Source organism: Synchiropus splendidus, chromosome 1, assembly GCF_027744825.2.
Source record: "Synchiropus splendidus isolate RoL2022-P1 chromosome 1, RoL_Sspl_1.0, whole genome shotgun sequence".
In the NCBI taxonomy this organism is placed as follows: Eukaryota; Metazoa; Chordata; class Actinopteri; order Syngnathiformes; family Callionymidae; genus Synchiropus; species Synchiropus splendidus.
The window spans coordinates 64,139,259-64,155,427 of record NC_071334.1 but is presented as its reverse complement, the minus strand read 5'-3'; the positions used below and the strand labels follow the sequence as shown (position 1 = coordinate 64,155,427).

At 41.3% G+C, this 16,169-nt stretch overlaps 1 protein-coding gene across 2 annotated transcripts in view; it reads left to right on the top strand.

Moving 5' to 3' along the window:
• pard3ba (par-3 family cell polarity regulator beta a) overlaps positions 1 to 16,169 on the top strand; it is a 124,098-nt gene that overhangs the window by 20,815 nt on the left and 87,114 nt on the right. Inside the window, exons 3-7 of one of the 2 annotated variants that reach the window (XM_053869492.1) lie at positions 1,975 to 2,152; positions 6,462 to 6,562; positions 11,615 to 11,697; positions 15,079 to 15,165; positions 15,742 to 15,867. In XM_053869492.1, coding sequence (XP_053725467.1) covers positions 1,975 to 2,152; positions 6,462 to 6,562; positions 11,615 to 11,697; positions 15,079 to 15,165; positions 15,742 to 15,867 — 575 coding nt within the window. Of the gene's footprint in view, positions 1 to 1,974; positions 2,153 to 6,461; positions 6,563 to 11,176; positions 11,451 to 11,614; positions 11,698 to 15,078; positions 15,166 to 15,741; positions 15,868 to 16,169 lie in introns of those variants that run through there. The other variant, XM_053869493.1, reaches the window with a different exon arrangement.

Genomic DNA, 16,169 nt, shown 5'->3' with positions numbered 1-16,169 from the left:
AAAAACAGACACTGGTATGGTTCAGGTTTGTTGTGGAAAATAGTATCAAATTTGAAAAAAATCATGTCAAGAGATGTTGTAGACTTTACTGTCAAAAATTGCGGTAAAATTGCATTAAAGTGAGCGAAATTTGTGATCTCTTTCAGGTTGAGGTGAAGAGGACTGTTTGTACAGTCACTTGCAAAGCAACTTGTAATATAGCTTAGTTGCTATAAAATCCAATGGTCGTGTTTATTTTCAAGGGAGTAATCAGTATTCAGATTAACTGGGCTCACTCAAAGACAAGGAGCATCATTGGTCACGGGACCAATTTGACCAGAACATGTGGGTGGAGAGTACTGGTTTGATAAGTCTTGTGATGCATGAACAGGATGTAAACACTTGCCGACGATGGTGTGTGAGAGTAAAAAGTGCGCACCTACCCTTGTAAGTCAAGTTCCCTGTGACATCTCCAAACCCCCCTCTTATGTCCTACACACCAACATTGAAGTGTATGAAGGCAGTGTGTTTAAAGACTCCCAAATCTTCTGCTTCTTTCATGGCTGTTTGCCCAAATTCCACCCAAAAACGTTGGACACATTTCAGCACAGACTGACTCATTGAGATCCAACTGTATTTTTAAACTGCTGTATCAAAAGAGCCAGCGCTTCTTTGGCAACATGTTACAGCTTTGACCTTCACAAGGTAATTTTGCTCTGATTACGTTGAGGCGGCGTGTCTCAGTGTTTGTCAATGTTTCATCTCTCAAACAGAAAACTCATGATGGCGTGTGTTGATTGTGCTTGATTGAGTGATGATGAAAGCAGCGGGGCACCTCTCATCAGAATCAGTCAGCCGAAAAAAGAAGGTTTCCTTATTATGTGCCGTTTGCGGGCGCAACACATCATGAAGTTTGAGCATGTGAGGCTGTGCGTATCATAAGACTTGGGGACATCTGTGATTGATGGCTGTCAGTGTTGAGAGGAAGAGGCAGAAGTGGAGGCGATAAGGAGAAGAAGAAGAAGGGCAGCGATAAAGAGGGAGAAGCATTCATCAAGCAGGGCAATCTGATTCCTCGCTTCACCAAGCTCCTCAATTCCTCATCACCCACACACTCACGTTAAAGAAATCTTCTTTGCATTGCGTCGGCCTGGTGTCATGAAGATATTGAATCACGGGAGGTTGAGCCGAGGCACAGCATCGCTGTGATTGATGATCGGTATCTTGCTGCCTCCTCACTGCTTATTGTTTACTCACAGGCGTCCGCATGCATGCACACACTTTCTTTTGTTAATTGACGTCTTCCAATCGCCTTTTATTTCATTACCGTCCCCGATTTCCAGTGTGGTTATTGCTTTTCATTAAGTGGTCATTTCCGTTACCAGCAGCCTCTAATGAGAGTGTCATGCCGCCACGCGTCCATTTATCAAGCACCAGAGCCAAAAACTGCCGTGGCACCGCAGTCAACAGACACCTGAACACGCGCACAACTTGGTCTCCTCTGTGCCGGCAGTCATGTCCCTGTCTCAATTAGGATTGTTTGTCGTCCTCCTGCCCTCCGTCTCCTGTTCATTTGGCCTCCGTCGTCTCACGCCGGCGCCCCTCCATGGCAGCCGTGTCATTGTGTTTGACAGCTTCTCATTCTGGTGTCAGATCTCATTTGGTTGTTAATTTCAAACACACTTCACTTCAGCTGGATAACTGCAAAGATTTTCTGCTTTGTTTAAGACCTTCTGCGAGCATGTGGGCTGTATTTGTTCAGTGTTGGCTGCTCTCAACTCATACAGATCTTTTGTGAGACTGTGGAAAAATCAAATGTTTCTTTTTTGTATTGTTTTGCTTTGTCTATGTGTCGTACCATTTTCATTTGTAGATCACAGTCCTATTGTTATTAGTTGTCCTGTTGCTCCATCTGTTATGCCTATAAATAATGTAATACTCTTTATTATTTATTTATTATTTATGACCTCTTCTATTGGTTTGTCTCTCCTCCAGCTGATGGCGGTGTTTGAGGAAGTCCAGCGAGAGGGCACTGACAGTCCCAGGGAGTACGCATCCAATGGGGATTCGAGCGCAGCCCCCAGCCCTGAGCCCCTCCACTACTACTCTCACCTGCAGCTACAGGAGTCCAACAGAGGGGAGATAGAAGTCAATGAGGCTGTCCTCAAAGCTAGTAAGTCGACAAAAAGTTGGTACAGTCTTGCACTCTGATGACAGACTTGTTTCTTGCCTGATACTTTGCCCACCAAAAGAATCGACTCGATTGAGTTCCTCTCTTTTTGTTTGGCTGTCCTTTCATGTTTTCCATCTGTGATCTGTTTCACTATAAACCCCCACAGCCCCTCACTCTCCAGTCAAGGCTACTCTACTATTCAGCTAGGACCACCTGCCATCCAGCTTGACAGTCGTCTATCAAAAGCCTCACCCGTCCCCCCTCATCCACTTGCTTTCCCTGCAGGACTTCCACCTCTAACCAGATTAGCCCTTTAGCCTGTTAGCACGGTGGAGCACTAACAGCCCTCTCTCCATCCCACTGCACGCTCTTCCGACCCCCTCACTCTCCTGTTCTGTTGAACCCTGACTAACTCAGTTATGATGTGACCCTGTGACGCCCTTCCTATAGGCCTGTTTAGGAGGGTGGCTTTTGTTATTGAAACATACATTTATCTGCACAAGGACAAAAGGTTCACTGCATTCATGTTAACTAACCCAAGCATTTAGCTTTGCTTCTTTGATCAGAAACACTTCTGTTCTCTTCTTATTGTGACTCCAGTTAATTTTTTGTGTGTATAATGGAAATTATATTGCACATTTTAATACTAAATTAAGTGGGAATGTATGGAACATTGTTCTTTTCACAGTCCAACAGTATTTATTAAGTAGAGATGGGAAATTCTTATTTTATCCCGATTTATTTTTGTGACTAATTTGCAAACAAAGTGGTTTTTACAAAGTTTCCTTTGCAAGTGCTTCAGCGTAGAAGTGTGTTTTCAAGAACGTGACCAAGACGACCCATAAGATCTCCCTTCTTGGTAAATTGTAGACCTTCACCAGCTACTATCGGAATATCACACACCCCTAATTTCAGGGTGACATGTCATTTTACTAACACTGATGAAAACGTGGAGTATATAGTAAGTATATTGGGGCCTCTGTAAAATAACAGATAAACTCAGATGGGACCAATTCTGGTTTTAGTAGAATGTCGGTGGCACCATCTCAACTCTCAAATGACCAAAAGCAAGTCATAACACCTCCAGATGTTGCCCATCTCTTAGGAAAACAACTGTGACTGAGAAAATCATGTTAGTCAAAGTAGTGAATGCTTTAATCTCTCTCTAACCCTTTATCTAATTCTAGAAAATAATCTGGTTACATTGAGCATGTAATCGGCCCAAGCGGTAGATAGAAGCCGTTCAGAAATCAGTGGTTTGTGAGTATATGTGTGTTTGTGTCTGTGGTCAAGCCAGTTGTTTGAACAGGCTGATTGGACTTCACACTGCCCCACTGGGATGATTCGAACACATTGATCTTCTGCTACTAGGACACACACACACACACACACACACACACACACACACACACACACACACACACACACACACACACACACACACACACACACACACACACTTGGAGGAAGTTGGTCCTTATCGCCTCATCCCATGAGCAGCCATAGCTTGGCTGATCTATTGATTGCCACAGAAACAAGACCACACTAGCTGAAGACGACACCCACACAAATAGAGACGCACAGCTTTGACTGCGCATTGCTGTGAATGTTTTCTGGTGAGCCTACTCGACTGTCATCAGGTAGTTGAGCCACTGATGGACAGATGAGATCTTAAGGTCTTCTGTTTATTTATTCTTTGTCAGTGTCAATCATTAAGTACCATAATGCACTAAGATATCATGACAGTGTCGTAACCTGTATTTTAGCCTAAGGTTTCTGAACACATGAATACATTCATTCAGAAGGGACCAGTTGCTGTCTTCATTTTAAACTGAGCTTCTGAGTTGTATATCTTGCAATGATATCTCTGATTATCAAATGTACAAATAACTAACCTATTTGCATTTTACCCATTCCAAACCATCTCTCATTGCTTTGTACAGCATTCTTCTTATTTGTGCGGTATATTTGGATTTACTGTAATCATGTCATAACACATTTCATATTTGGTCCTTCACGTCTTAAATGAATATTGTATACACATACATCTTCAGTTAACCACTGCTTAGTCTTATATTTAATTTTTATTTTGGATTTAATTATTTTCCTCAAGTGACATTATGTTTGGCATTTTGATCATGTAAATTATAATGTATAACTTTTCTGTCACCCAGCTTTGACCATGGGCATAGATTAGTTTCATTTCCAAATATCCTGCCTTTTGATAAAACCAAATAAAGTGAACCTCTTTTCTCTAGTCTAGTTTTAATTTTATTCATGAGAATCTTGTTTACATCCATCCAAACAGTGACTGACCCGCAGAGAGCAACAACTGTCACTTCCATCAATTTCTTTGACCTCCCAGTTCAGAGACTGACCCACCAGAGGCCTGTAGAGGACAGAGTTCACCACCAGCGACACTCAGGTTCCTTCATAAAGCTGCAAGGATTGATGGATCCATCTGACCTGGATGGATAAGTGGAGGAGGATTTATGTTGTTGACTATGACTATGAAGCTGCTGTGCTCAGATTCAAAGCAGCATGACTGTTCTTGTATGTGTTCCTAACTTAACTTTCAGTGAAGTCGACAGGTGGCTCCGTAAGAGTTCACAACCCTCAATTATCTTTTATTGCTCACTATACTAGGCTCGTCTAAACATGTTTAACAAGTCCAACGCTTTGAGGCCTAGAAGTGCACAAGCAATATTTTTGGAAAAAAACATTCCTGCAGGTCATGTTGTGTTGTACATTTAATACCTTCATATTAAGAAGCAATGGGAAAGTTGAGTGTCTCGAACAGAAACGCTAAAAAGCCAAGGACCACTGGAATCTATTTGCTGCTGTGTTTTTAATTTTATTCTTTCATGAGACATGTATATATTCATATTTGCAAACTCTTAACACATCAGTTTAAGTGAGATTTGAACACAGTAATCTGCAGATTGGACAGTAAAGAGATGGCATATGTTCACGTCTCGGCTGATGTGAGTGCTACAGCATTTCTTGACCCTCAGCAATTACTTCTCTCCCACTTGCGTTCTCTATTCTGACCACGTTAGAGCAGGTCCGTGTCACTGAGCCGCTAAAGAGAGATTGATTACAGGAAGGAGGATTTTGTTTTCTTTTTTTCCCCATTCCTTTTCTTTATCTTTATCTGTCTTTACCCTCATCTGTCTGGTACAATAAAAAAAAAACTTGACATTGGTTTTACATCCACAAACACAAAGCTGCTCCCCTCTGGGCGGGTGCTCAAAGAAAGAGGCGCAGCAAAGGTCCAAATTAAATTCCGTTCCGTTGTGATTTCAGCCCCGGCCCGTGTTACCTTTTTAGACTCCTGGGCTCTGGCTGTGGCTTGCGGAAAGTGTGTGCAAGTGTGCGTTGGGGGTGTGGACACAACAGCTGGTCATATGAAAGAGTTCTGGTGGTGGGGGGTTTGGACTAATTGCAGGAAAGACAGGGAGGAGGCCGCTCGACTGTCAAGGTCTCTGAGTCGTCTTAAAATAAACTGATGTGCTCCGAATGGATCTTGTAATGTAAAATATACAAACTTCTCATTTAAAATGCATTGCATTTCAAATGAATTTAGTTTGAAATTCCAGTGTTTGACTTTCTGTCTTGAGCAGCTTTTAGCCGCAATCTCTCAGTCATACAACAAGTTGCCTTGTTACGTTAGCACAAGAGTACTGGATCATTGTTATTAGTCCTGTTTTAAGACCCCCCAAATTGACAGAATGTTGCTGACTTATTTCAGTTGTCACACACAAGACATCCTAGTCAGAGAGATGCCTGCAGTAGCTGCTGTTTTTCCATATGATTTACCAGTTTCTTCTAGTCTGACAAAGCAACAATTGAATCGCTTTTTCAAGTCTAACCCGTGTCTGTCCTGACCTGGTCAGTCTCGTATTCTTCAAATGTCGGACGGGCAACTTCTGCTCGCGACCAACAGAACACTGTTATTAAGTTATTATTGTGTTTCTGCCTGGATTTTCCACTAGAAACACAGCAAAAACCACCATAATCATATCCACTTACATGATGCATTTTTTTTTACTTGTTTTTATGTTTCCGCTTTGTTTTAATATGTTTGGTCATGTGAAATTTCATCTTCAAAAAACAAATTTGATTAGATTATGTAGACTGCCTTTATTCTTCCTATGATGGATCATTATTAATTTAAGATGTGGGGATGCGCCACAGTAGTTTACAATGAGGTAAACCTTGGTGACCTACGAGTGTAAATTATGGTTTGAAATCAAATCTTTTTAGCTGTTCTGTGATACAGTCTTGATGGATTTCTCTCCTCTTCTAGACACACCTCTGCTAGTGAGGAGCAGCAGTGACTCGGCTCTGGCTCCAAAGTTTGAGACTCAACATTCTCCTCATCACCAACGTAATGGAACTCATGATATAGTAAGTCAAAGTCTCAATTATAAATGCTTTGGTTTGCTACACATTGAATTAGTATAATCATAGATTTTTACACATCATTTAAAATAAATAAATACATGATCTTTTGTTTATTGGAACAACATATTGCTTATTTAAAACAGTCTGTGTAGTTCCTTTTAACCAAGACATTTGTGTTAACTGCAGAAACCAAGTGATAAAACACCCATGCACACGCATAATAACTCACTAGACAGTTTGCATCACAGATGTCCACAGATAGGACGTCTGTTGTTAAGGTCCAGCTCTTTGCCCTCTGGCTGCACTTTGAAAGCCTCTTCAAGTGATAGCCGTCAGCCAAGCAGGCAGCCATTAGGATTTTTTTGTGTGCTGTTTGTCCTTGTCCTTGTGAGGACCACTGTGTGTGTGTTAGAGAGGCTGTGTGTAGTAAGATAACACAAAGGGATACTGTTGTTCAACCCCACTGCCACCACCACCACATCTTAACTGTGCAGCATGTGGGTGCTGAGAAAGTTAATGCAATGACACAGACCATATTTTTGCTTGGCACTGTGTCAGTTCCCAAAACCCTTGTTAAATGGAAAGTCCAACTGACAGGGTTGGACTCAGGATTGATTCAGTACAGTCTCATAGATGCATCCACATGTCCAAACATCCCGCAGCTGGCGAACAGATGAAGCGTCACTCGCAAAGATGCAGATACCTTGAGCCACGGATTAGTTAGTGGAGGGTTCTGTGGTTTTGGACCTCTTTGCTTAGAAGGCTGCCCCTGTGACCCAATGGGTCAGTTAGAATCTGAATTCAGAGAAACTCAATATACTTATTTGATTTTTTTTAATATATATATTTATCTAAATTTTTGTAATGAAAAGAACTAGTTGAAATGTGATGTTTATATATTACACAGAAATAAGTATATGAAAGGGATTGAGAAGAAGTTGAAGAAACTCCCGTTCTCTTTAAATTATAACACAGGGTAGCAATTTCCACGTAAACCTTGTTAGTTCCTCCATTATGCACATTATGTATTAAGTATTGAATATGTATTCAAACTGAATGAAAATAAAAAATGTCTTTATGTTTAAGTGAAATAAAAAAAACACCACTCTAATATAACCAACTCCAATAGTTGTCTGCTTGTGAGTGTCTTGGAAGTTAGCAGGCCATCGCAGCACCTGATCATATTTATTGCAAGGCCTTATGGACCTCTATGGATCAATACATTAACACTTTATCGTCACTCACTATACAGGTCTTTTGCGCACACGCACACACACACACACACACACACACACACACACACACACACAGCCAGATTTCTGAGTCCATCTTTGTGGGGTCAGCTCAATGCAATTTCATCCTTAACTTAACCAACCAAAACACATGGCTGACCTTAACCAGAACTCTGAACAAAACTCAAACCCAATTATAATGATCCAGTTATTTTGAAGCCTTCATCCTCAAATTGAGGCTTAACCTTGTGGGTTCCCAAAATAGGCCTGCACTAAACGCCTAAGACCCCCACAAAGGAGTGTTTTCCCCAAAATTGGTCCACTCCAGGATGGATACCTGTAGTCTTAAACACTCTCATACACTTGCATGCACACACACACTCACGCATCAGCTATATCCCAGTGTAGCTGTAGTTTTACCGAGCGTAAAAGTCAGAGTTTTGCCAAACAGCCACACGTGTCCTAAATATCTAGGACATTTAAATATCCTAGATATTTAAATATCCTACATGCCTGAAAACATTTACTGCCTCATGTCGGCAGTGGGCAAGAAGATATATCTCCCTCTTTTACTTAATTGTAACTTAACATGTGTCTTAAGTGACGCAGATGTATGTGCATGATGTTTTACTGTTTATTGGTAACAAATTCTCCAACAGTAGCCATTGAAGCATCAGGAGGAAAATTGGATTCTCTTCTAACAGTACAAATATTTCATTATTACAGAAAACATTCATTGCATGCCTTGAGAAATAATGAAAGCTACTATTTCACAGCAAACAAAACATTTAAGGTTCATTTGTTTTAGTCAATGAATGGAAGAACAGAGTTTATTCAAACACACAAAGCATTAAAAGTGTAATAATAATCTTGCCATGTGCAAAATACCAATGTCCATGGAAACCTCTGTGTACCATTGATGTGTTCATAATCTCACTGACTTTGTTCTCCAAGTTTTATTTGGGGGTTAGATTGGGTCTCTCTTGTCTGAATGCACTGAGAGTGCAGCTCTGATGGTGAACGGGGAAAAATCTGTCCACCAACCACTTGTTGTTATATTACCTGTGGTCTCCTGTGCCCCAGTTCAAGTGCTTGGTTGTGTTCGTGCCAGAGGTAGCTTTAAGCCAGTTTCTGAAACCTCACAGGAGCATTTGAACAATTATGTTTTCGTAGAATTATCTGTATCCTCTATCCTATGAAGGCAGATTAGTGAGTCGACTTCTAGAATAATCATAAGTCATGGTTGACATGTCACCTAAGCTCTACCAAGTGTGATTACATCACCTGGGTACCATGATGGATGGGATCAAGGGTTGAGGAGTGAGATGTGATCCAGCAAAACACACAGTCCTGCCAGGTGACATGTACCAGTTGACTTCAGCACAAAGGAAACGCACACCTCATTACTCATCTCTCTGACATGCACACACACACACACACACACACACACACACACACACACACACACACACACACACACACACACACACACACACACACACACACACACACACACACACACACACACACACACACACACACACACCTTGTGCAGTTCAGATCTGCACCCCACCCTGTCACTGACAAACTCCTCCAACAATTAACAGCGCTGCACCTGAAACAAAATAACAAAACCTTGACTGTGTCGCTTTTCAGACGGATCAGTTCACACATCGTTCCAAATTCCTGGTTCAACCAGAGCTCAAACACTTGACTCTTATATCCACAAGAGGCATGTTAAATGCCCCGAATTCCTGTCACTTGTAAATTGAACTCATGTGGGAGGCAGAGTTTAAACATGAGAGTTTGATTTTGTTGATTAAGTTGAGGCAGTTGAAGTGACAGACACAGAGAGGAAGAGCCGCAGCTCTGAATCGAGTTGAAAGTGCGACTGATGTCTAGGTGATAAAAGCAGCAGCGAGTGTCAGCACAAGTCTGCCGAAAGAAGCTAGTTCAAGTGTGGGTTCAAGCGACAGTGCTGTCAGTTAAGCACAGGTGGGAGTTAAGTGTCAGGTGAGCCAGGAATAATAGTCCCGCTCCAGGGAACAGGATTAGATTTGTATTTTTACTCCCATCTCTTCTTTTTAAAGATATTAATAATATTTTTAAAATTGAAACCCCGCAGGCCTCTACTGCTTGGTTTAAATAGCCACACCCCTGCTGTGAAGTGCAAAGACTGCTGCTTTAGGATTACACAATACTGTGTTTACACTGTGGATATTCATTTTTCTTGTTTGTGACTTCTGTTCTGGCTTCATTGAGGACTTGTTTTCCATTCTTTGTTTATCAATGTTCAGCCGGAGACAGCCATGACCCTCAATTGAACACTACCTGTTTGTTCTAGTTGTAAGGCCTCTCTCGAGTCATTTACTACTGTCCATACGTTTATAGGGAAACAGGAAAATCATTTTTTAAATGTTGTATTTCATATAGTGTTCTCAGCAAATAAACAAGCTGCAAAATTAAATTAGAGACATATAGAATTACAAACAGGAGGAAGAATAAGACTTGAGCGGTGATCGTTTGGTTGGAGATCATTTCATCATTCCACCCACAAAGGCCGAGATCTGATACTTGGATGGCGCTTATGCTTCTTAGTGAGCCGGATAAAGTGATTGGCGGAGCACAGCGTGACGTCCACACTGGGAAAGCTGCTGTTTTTATGCCAAGATAAACAAGAGAGCTCTCAATCGAGGGATTAGATTCTCACTGGGTATGATAGCAAGAGCCCTTAATTTTCAGAGAATTAAAGGAACGTGGCCTTGTGTGTTTCTTACATCATAAATGTCACTCACTGGCAGTAAAGATGAAATACACACAGGTATTGTGTCACTGGTGTGTGGGATGACCTCAGACGGAAAACTTCCCGTTCAACTGGATGAATGACAAGTGTAAGCACGAGTGTGTACGCTGCCGCCGCCTCTGCTCAGCTCCCAGAGGTTCAATGTCAATGCCGGACCACTGCACGTGAACATATTCTCCGTTGTGTCTTGTAACGGGAAGATGCACAACAACAATGGCGCTTCCAGCTCCTCCGTCTGCCCCCGCACACACACATTATTGTGGATAATCTCACACCGCCCAGATAAGTGGGTCACTATTTGTACAGCTGACACACGAGTGTTTATGATCCAATATTTTCAGTTCAGATCTCCACAGAGCCGATGTTTGCAGGGGATATTTGCACCAGTAGAGTGTGTGTGGGTGTGTGAGAGTGTTGTAGAGCACATATTTACTCTGTGTGCGACAGGGGAGTTGGGTGCGGTGTTGGGGGGGTGGGGTTCGCTAAGTAACGAGCTGGTGGGCGGGAGCTTTTTAGCCATTAGTGACACAATGAAAGTGACAAGGCAGAAGGACCTAATTGCACCCTCTTGTCTTTAGCGATTTGGGGTAATATCCCATCACTAACCTGGCGCCTATCGTTGGGACAGTTTTGCTTTCTTTGCCGTCTCGTGGTTGAACATTTGTCCCTGTTCCTTTGCCCGGGGGTTGTTTTATTTTGCAGACTTAAAATAGAGCCTTGCCTGACACTGGAAAGAAATGGAAGGAGGGGGAGGGACGGATAGATAGAAATGCACATTGAAGCTGCAAAGGAAGGACGCCAGAGTCTGGCAGCCGATCAGCATCCGGCAATCTCTCGCCGCTCGCTGTCTGGAAAGGTGATTGATGACGTGAGCCTCGGATTGTTTTACTAATTGACCGCGGGCCTCTGAGAATCTGCTGACTGGCTACTGTTTGATTTGTGTCCGTGTGTGTGCATAGGAAAGCAGGAAACGGTTCATTTGCCGGTGTGTCACCATGCTCACTGTTTTTATTTTCACAGGAAGTCAACAATGTGCTGAAAGCAGCTCTGGAACGCACCGTCGAGCTCGCGCCCAAAAGCAAAATGGACCAGGTCAACTTCAGGTACAACTTTGTGCGTTTCTGCCTGTTTGTATACAAAGGAGACGGATCACAGACACATGCGGTAGTGCACACACGGATTAGTGCTCCTGTCTTTGTTTGACAGTTTGACACTGGATTAAACTGTCTCGTCGGTGTAAGGTTGAAATGTTGTGTGAGTACGCACTTTGTGAGTCAAAAAGTCTTTGAACTATGTAGGCTGGATTACAGGTGAGTTCCCCGACTGATATACAGATTTCCTACTTAACTTTTTAAATACATTTGTCATCATGATTCTGACTCATTTGAGAACTTGCATTTCATTTCATAGCGGAACTCTGCAAAGCTAGGTCCTTCTTTAGCAACATTCTGCTCATAATAAGTACATTCTCCATGACACTTCATTATTAAATGAAACAACTACTTGTTTTAAGGTTAAACAGAATAACTCAACTAACTCATTCCAACAAAGCATGGAGACCAAAAGGTTGCTCATCATTACATTGTTATATTCCAGTCTGACACTGTAAACATCTTGCTCCTACACACCAATGCACATGCAAGAGCAGGCAACATAACATCATATTTTTTAGCCTTGTACTCATTTCTATTAGAGAGGGAGAGGCTGGCTTGTCATGATACCATAACTGCCTGGCCAGTGCCCATAGGTTGTAAGCAAACTTGTTGTGCACCTCCCTTTAGTCTGCAATCACCAACTGCTTCAACAAAGTAATATATTGATACACTAAATAAAGAGAAATAAAACTTGGCTCCACTGTTGCAGATCTTTCTGCTGCATCACTGTTAAAATTAAAGACAAGGTCTTTGAGTGATGCAAGTCACTCAAAATTGTAGGTGCATGTGCACGTGTGGATGAAAGGTGCAGTGTTTGTATATGCGCCATGATTTTGCAGCACTTTTGTCTAGGATGTCTCATGGCTCTTTCCCCAACTAGCTGGGACAGGTTCTAACCTCCCACAACAGCAAGAGGCGAACCAGTTAAAGAAAGCCAGTCAGTGAATGGATGAACATTAACGTAATGTTCATCATTCTGCAGACACTACTGCTCCACCTCAACCTGGAACATAAATCAGTCTCCGTCTTAATGACCGTGTTATTTATTGTAGTTAGAATAACCCCAAAACAACCACTTCAGGTAGTTGCCTACAAAGATTTTTGAACTTGTATATATGACGTGTGTGATTTTATTTTTATGAAATACATTTGTGGTTGAAGTGTGTGTCCTGGTACCATACTGTTGCTTTCTCTTTTCTCCTTTTCACCTGGTTCTGTGTATTTACTCACTTCTTAGCATCAGTTTACAGATGAGAGAAATAAATTCCCGACCGTTGTTGTCAAACGCTCACGATCACTAAAACATGAAAAGAACTTCCTCTTCTTCTAATTTTGATTTGAAGAAAGGCCGTCTGACATGCTCCAGTTTTATTGGCTGCAAGTTAATGTCAACAATAATATTTCTATGGTATCAGCAAGGATTCTCCATAAATAACCAGGTTTAGGTTTGCAGAACGTCCCATTTATTATGACGACAAGAACTGATAACACTTTATAACTAGAGCTTGTAGTTGTCTTTTAGTCATTGGTATGGATCAATGGAAGGAAATATTGTGTGGTTATTATTGTCATGCAAGTCTCCACATGAGCTGACACTTTGTGATGGTTTAGAATTTCTTTATTATTAATTGAATTGTTGGTCTGTCTTGGAAGGCCTGATGTTACTATTTTTTTACATGGCAACCAACCCAACATGTTAACAAAGTCATTTTTTATGTGTCCAGCTGCCAATTTGAACAACACCAAGTGGCAGATGGGGATTTTTACATTTTTTTACACTGCAGTGACGTCTTGACAGCGCTTTGATACAGTGAAGACACGGCTCTTCCTGATTGTTCACCATGGTAACAGATGGTTGGCAGTTGAAGTAACCACGGTGAGCAAGCAAGGGCGCATCTTTCAGCAAGTTCTGGCTGCGAGTTTGTCAGGCTCTCGCTCCCTGTTGATGTAGAGGAAGTCACCCAAGAGTGGGAACTCCATCTGTCTTTCTCCTCGTTGATCTTTTCATCCGTCGTACAGCCCCTCTCTTCGCCCCAGCCCCAACTTCTCTGTGGGACAACTGTGTTTATTTGTCTTACTGTCAGTGGGATGCTAAAATTGTTGAACAGAGCCATTCTCGGTAGTAGCGTACAGTGCTAACAAGCTGTGTCTGCCTCTGATGAGCTTGTTTGTGCTGTTTTTGTTTTTTTTTTCTATGTCAATAAGAGCCTGTCTGTGTGGGTTTAACTGTGTGTTTTTATACCCTGTTAATAGACATCACATATTGCCAGGTATAAACTTCCTTGTGTACATGTGTGTGTGAATCCTGTCCTGGTCTGATTGTTTACATTCATTGTTGTTGTGTGCATGCGCATTCGTGTGTGTGTGTTTAATTTAGATATTAGCACTGTATGTTCTGTATTAAATGGAAATGTGATGCGTGCGTGTCGCAGAATGTGACTGATGGTGTTTGTATATATGCTGTTCATGGAGTAATAACAATGCAAATCAGGTGCCTTGCGTGTCCAAGGTTGTGGTGTGTTTGTGTGTTTGTGCGTGTGTGCGTAAATGTGACCAGGAAGAGGTTAATGAGACAAGGTTGTCAGAGACAGAATAGTGGGTTATAATGATCTCAGATTTTTTCTCTAAGTGTGTGAAACATGTCTCGAACTTGATCATTTTTCTGTTTGTATCACTGGTTCGTGCTATTATTCTGTATCTGCAGATGTGATTTACGTTGAACCTTGGTATCTTTGTTTTAAACTTTGAGATCACAATCTTTCCTCTGTAATGCAATGACATTTATCTAGTGACTTGTGCATTAGTTGGGAAAGATAGTTAAATAAAATGACAGTCATTTAACAATAAATAAATAAAAAGAGAGTCAGAATTTAAAAATGCAGGAAGTGCCGATCTTGCCAGATTTTTCTTGGAAATGTTTGTTTGACATATATTTTTTTCCAGTTTATCAGTGAATGTTGCCCGTATCTATGATTTTCATAAGCTCAAGAATGATTTTCTGATTCTATTTATGATTTTCATAAATATGTATTGACCGGGTTAAATGCGAGCCTCAACAAAGCCTGGTCAATCCATGTCAGCAATGTGACAAAAGGTAATAGCTATGATTAGCAACTAACAAGTACATGACATCTAATGTTATAGTGACGTAAGTCCAAGTTTATTTAAGTATATTTGGAATTATACACCTGTTACACTTTTTCTAATTATGAGATAACTCACGGCCTATTGTGGAGAAGGTGATGTCATTTTTTTTGCGTTTTTTTTTTTTTTTTTTTACTTCAAATGCGCTTTTGTGTGGCGTTTATCTATGCCTGTGTTTTTTGACAGCTCCTTGACAAAGACGGTGAACATTGCTGGTGACCGAGGTCCTCTGGGCATTCATGTGGTTCCCTACTGCTCCTCGCTCAGTGGACGGTAGGTTTACAGATTTACTCCCTACTCTTTTCAAGAAGGTGAAAGGAAAGGTTTGCCCATAAGCATTAGACATTTTTCAAACTTCTTGAAAACTAAGACTTCATCTCAGTAGTGAGATGGAGACTGAATCTAATCAGACAAGGTTACTATAAAATTGGTTGGAAATAAATGGTTTCTTATCAGCACATACATTTCCCAGCTGAAGTTGTCTTAAAAAAGCAAATAAAGAACATTCAGGCAACACTGCTTTGCTGAAGAGCTAAACTGTCTTTGTCCTCTATTCTTTTTGTAAACTCTGAATATCAATGACACTGATGCATTTAGCTCACTTGATGGAGTATGTGAGCTGATACTGTCATTGGCATGTTTTAAACTCATTGGGCCTAATTTAAGATAAACAACACTCAATTCAGAGTGAAAGTGACCACAGTGACCGTGGAGAAGTCATCAGGTTTAGATGATCCTCATCAAGTATCAAGATGCTGTTTTCTGTTAGTGTCTATGGTTCTTTTGAACAACATTCAAAATGAATCATGTTTGGGAGTTTGTGCCAACTCTGAGTCTGTGTGCTGCTAGGACATTGGGCCTTCACATTAAGGGCATTGAGGAGAGGAGTCGCTCCAAAAGAGAGAACATTTTCCAGGTGGATGAGTGCATCGTCAAAATCAATGATACTGCGCTCCAGGACAAAACCTTCGCACAGTAAGTTTGGCAATGGTGGCAGTATTTATTATTGTCATTGTCTTTTTCTTCAAAATGTATTTCAATAAGTACTAACCAGTCTGTACTCTCCCATCATCCTGTTTCTCAGTGTGCAGAACCCATTATTTTATGTGGCCCCACAATAGCTTTCAATATGTATAGTTTGTTCAGAATCAATAGTAACACAAGAGCAACAAGATTCAGTGGTAGTATGCTCTACGTAGAGAGCAGAGTTCAGACTTTGCTATTTGAATGAGTTTATGAGTTAGCACACAGGTTATGGTGCATGTTTGTTCCTTGTG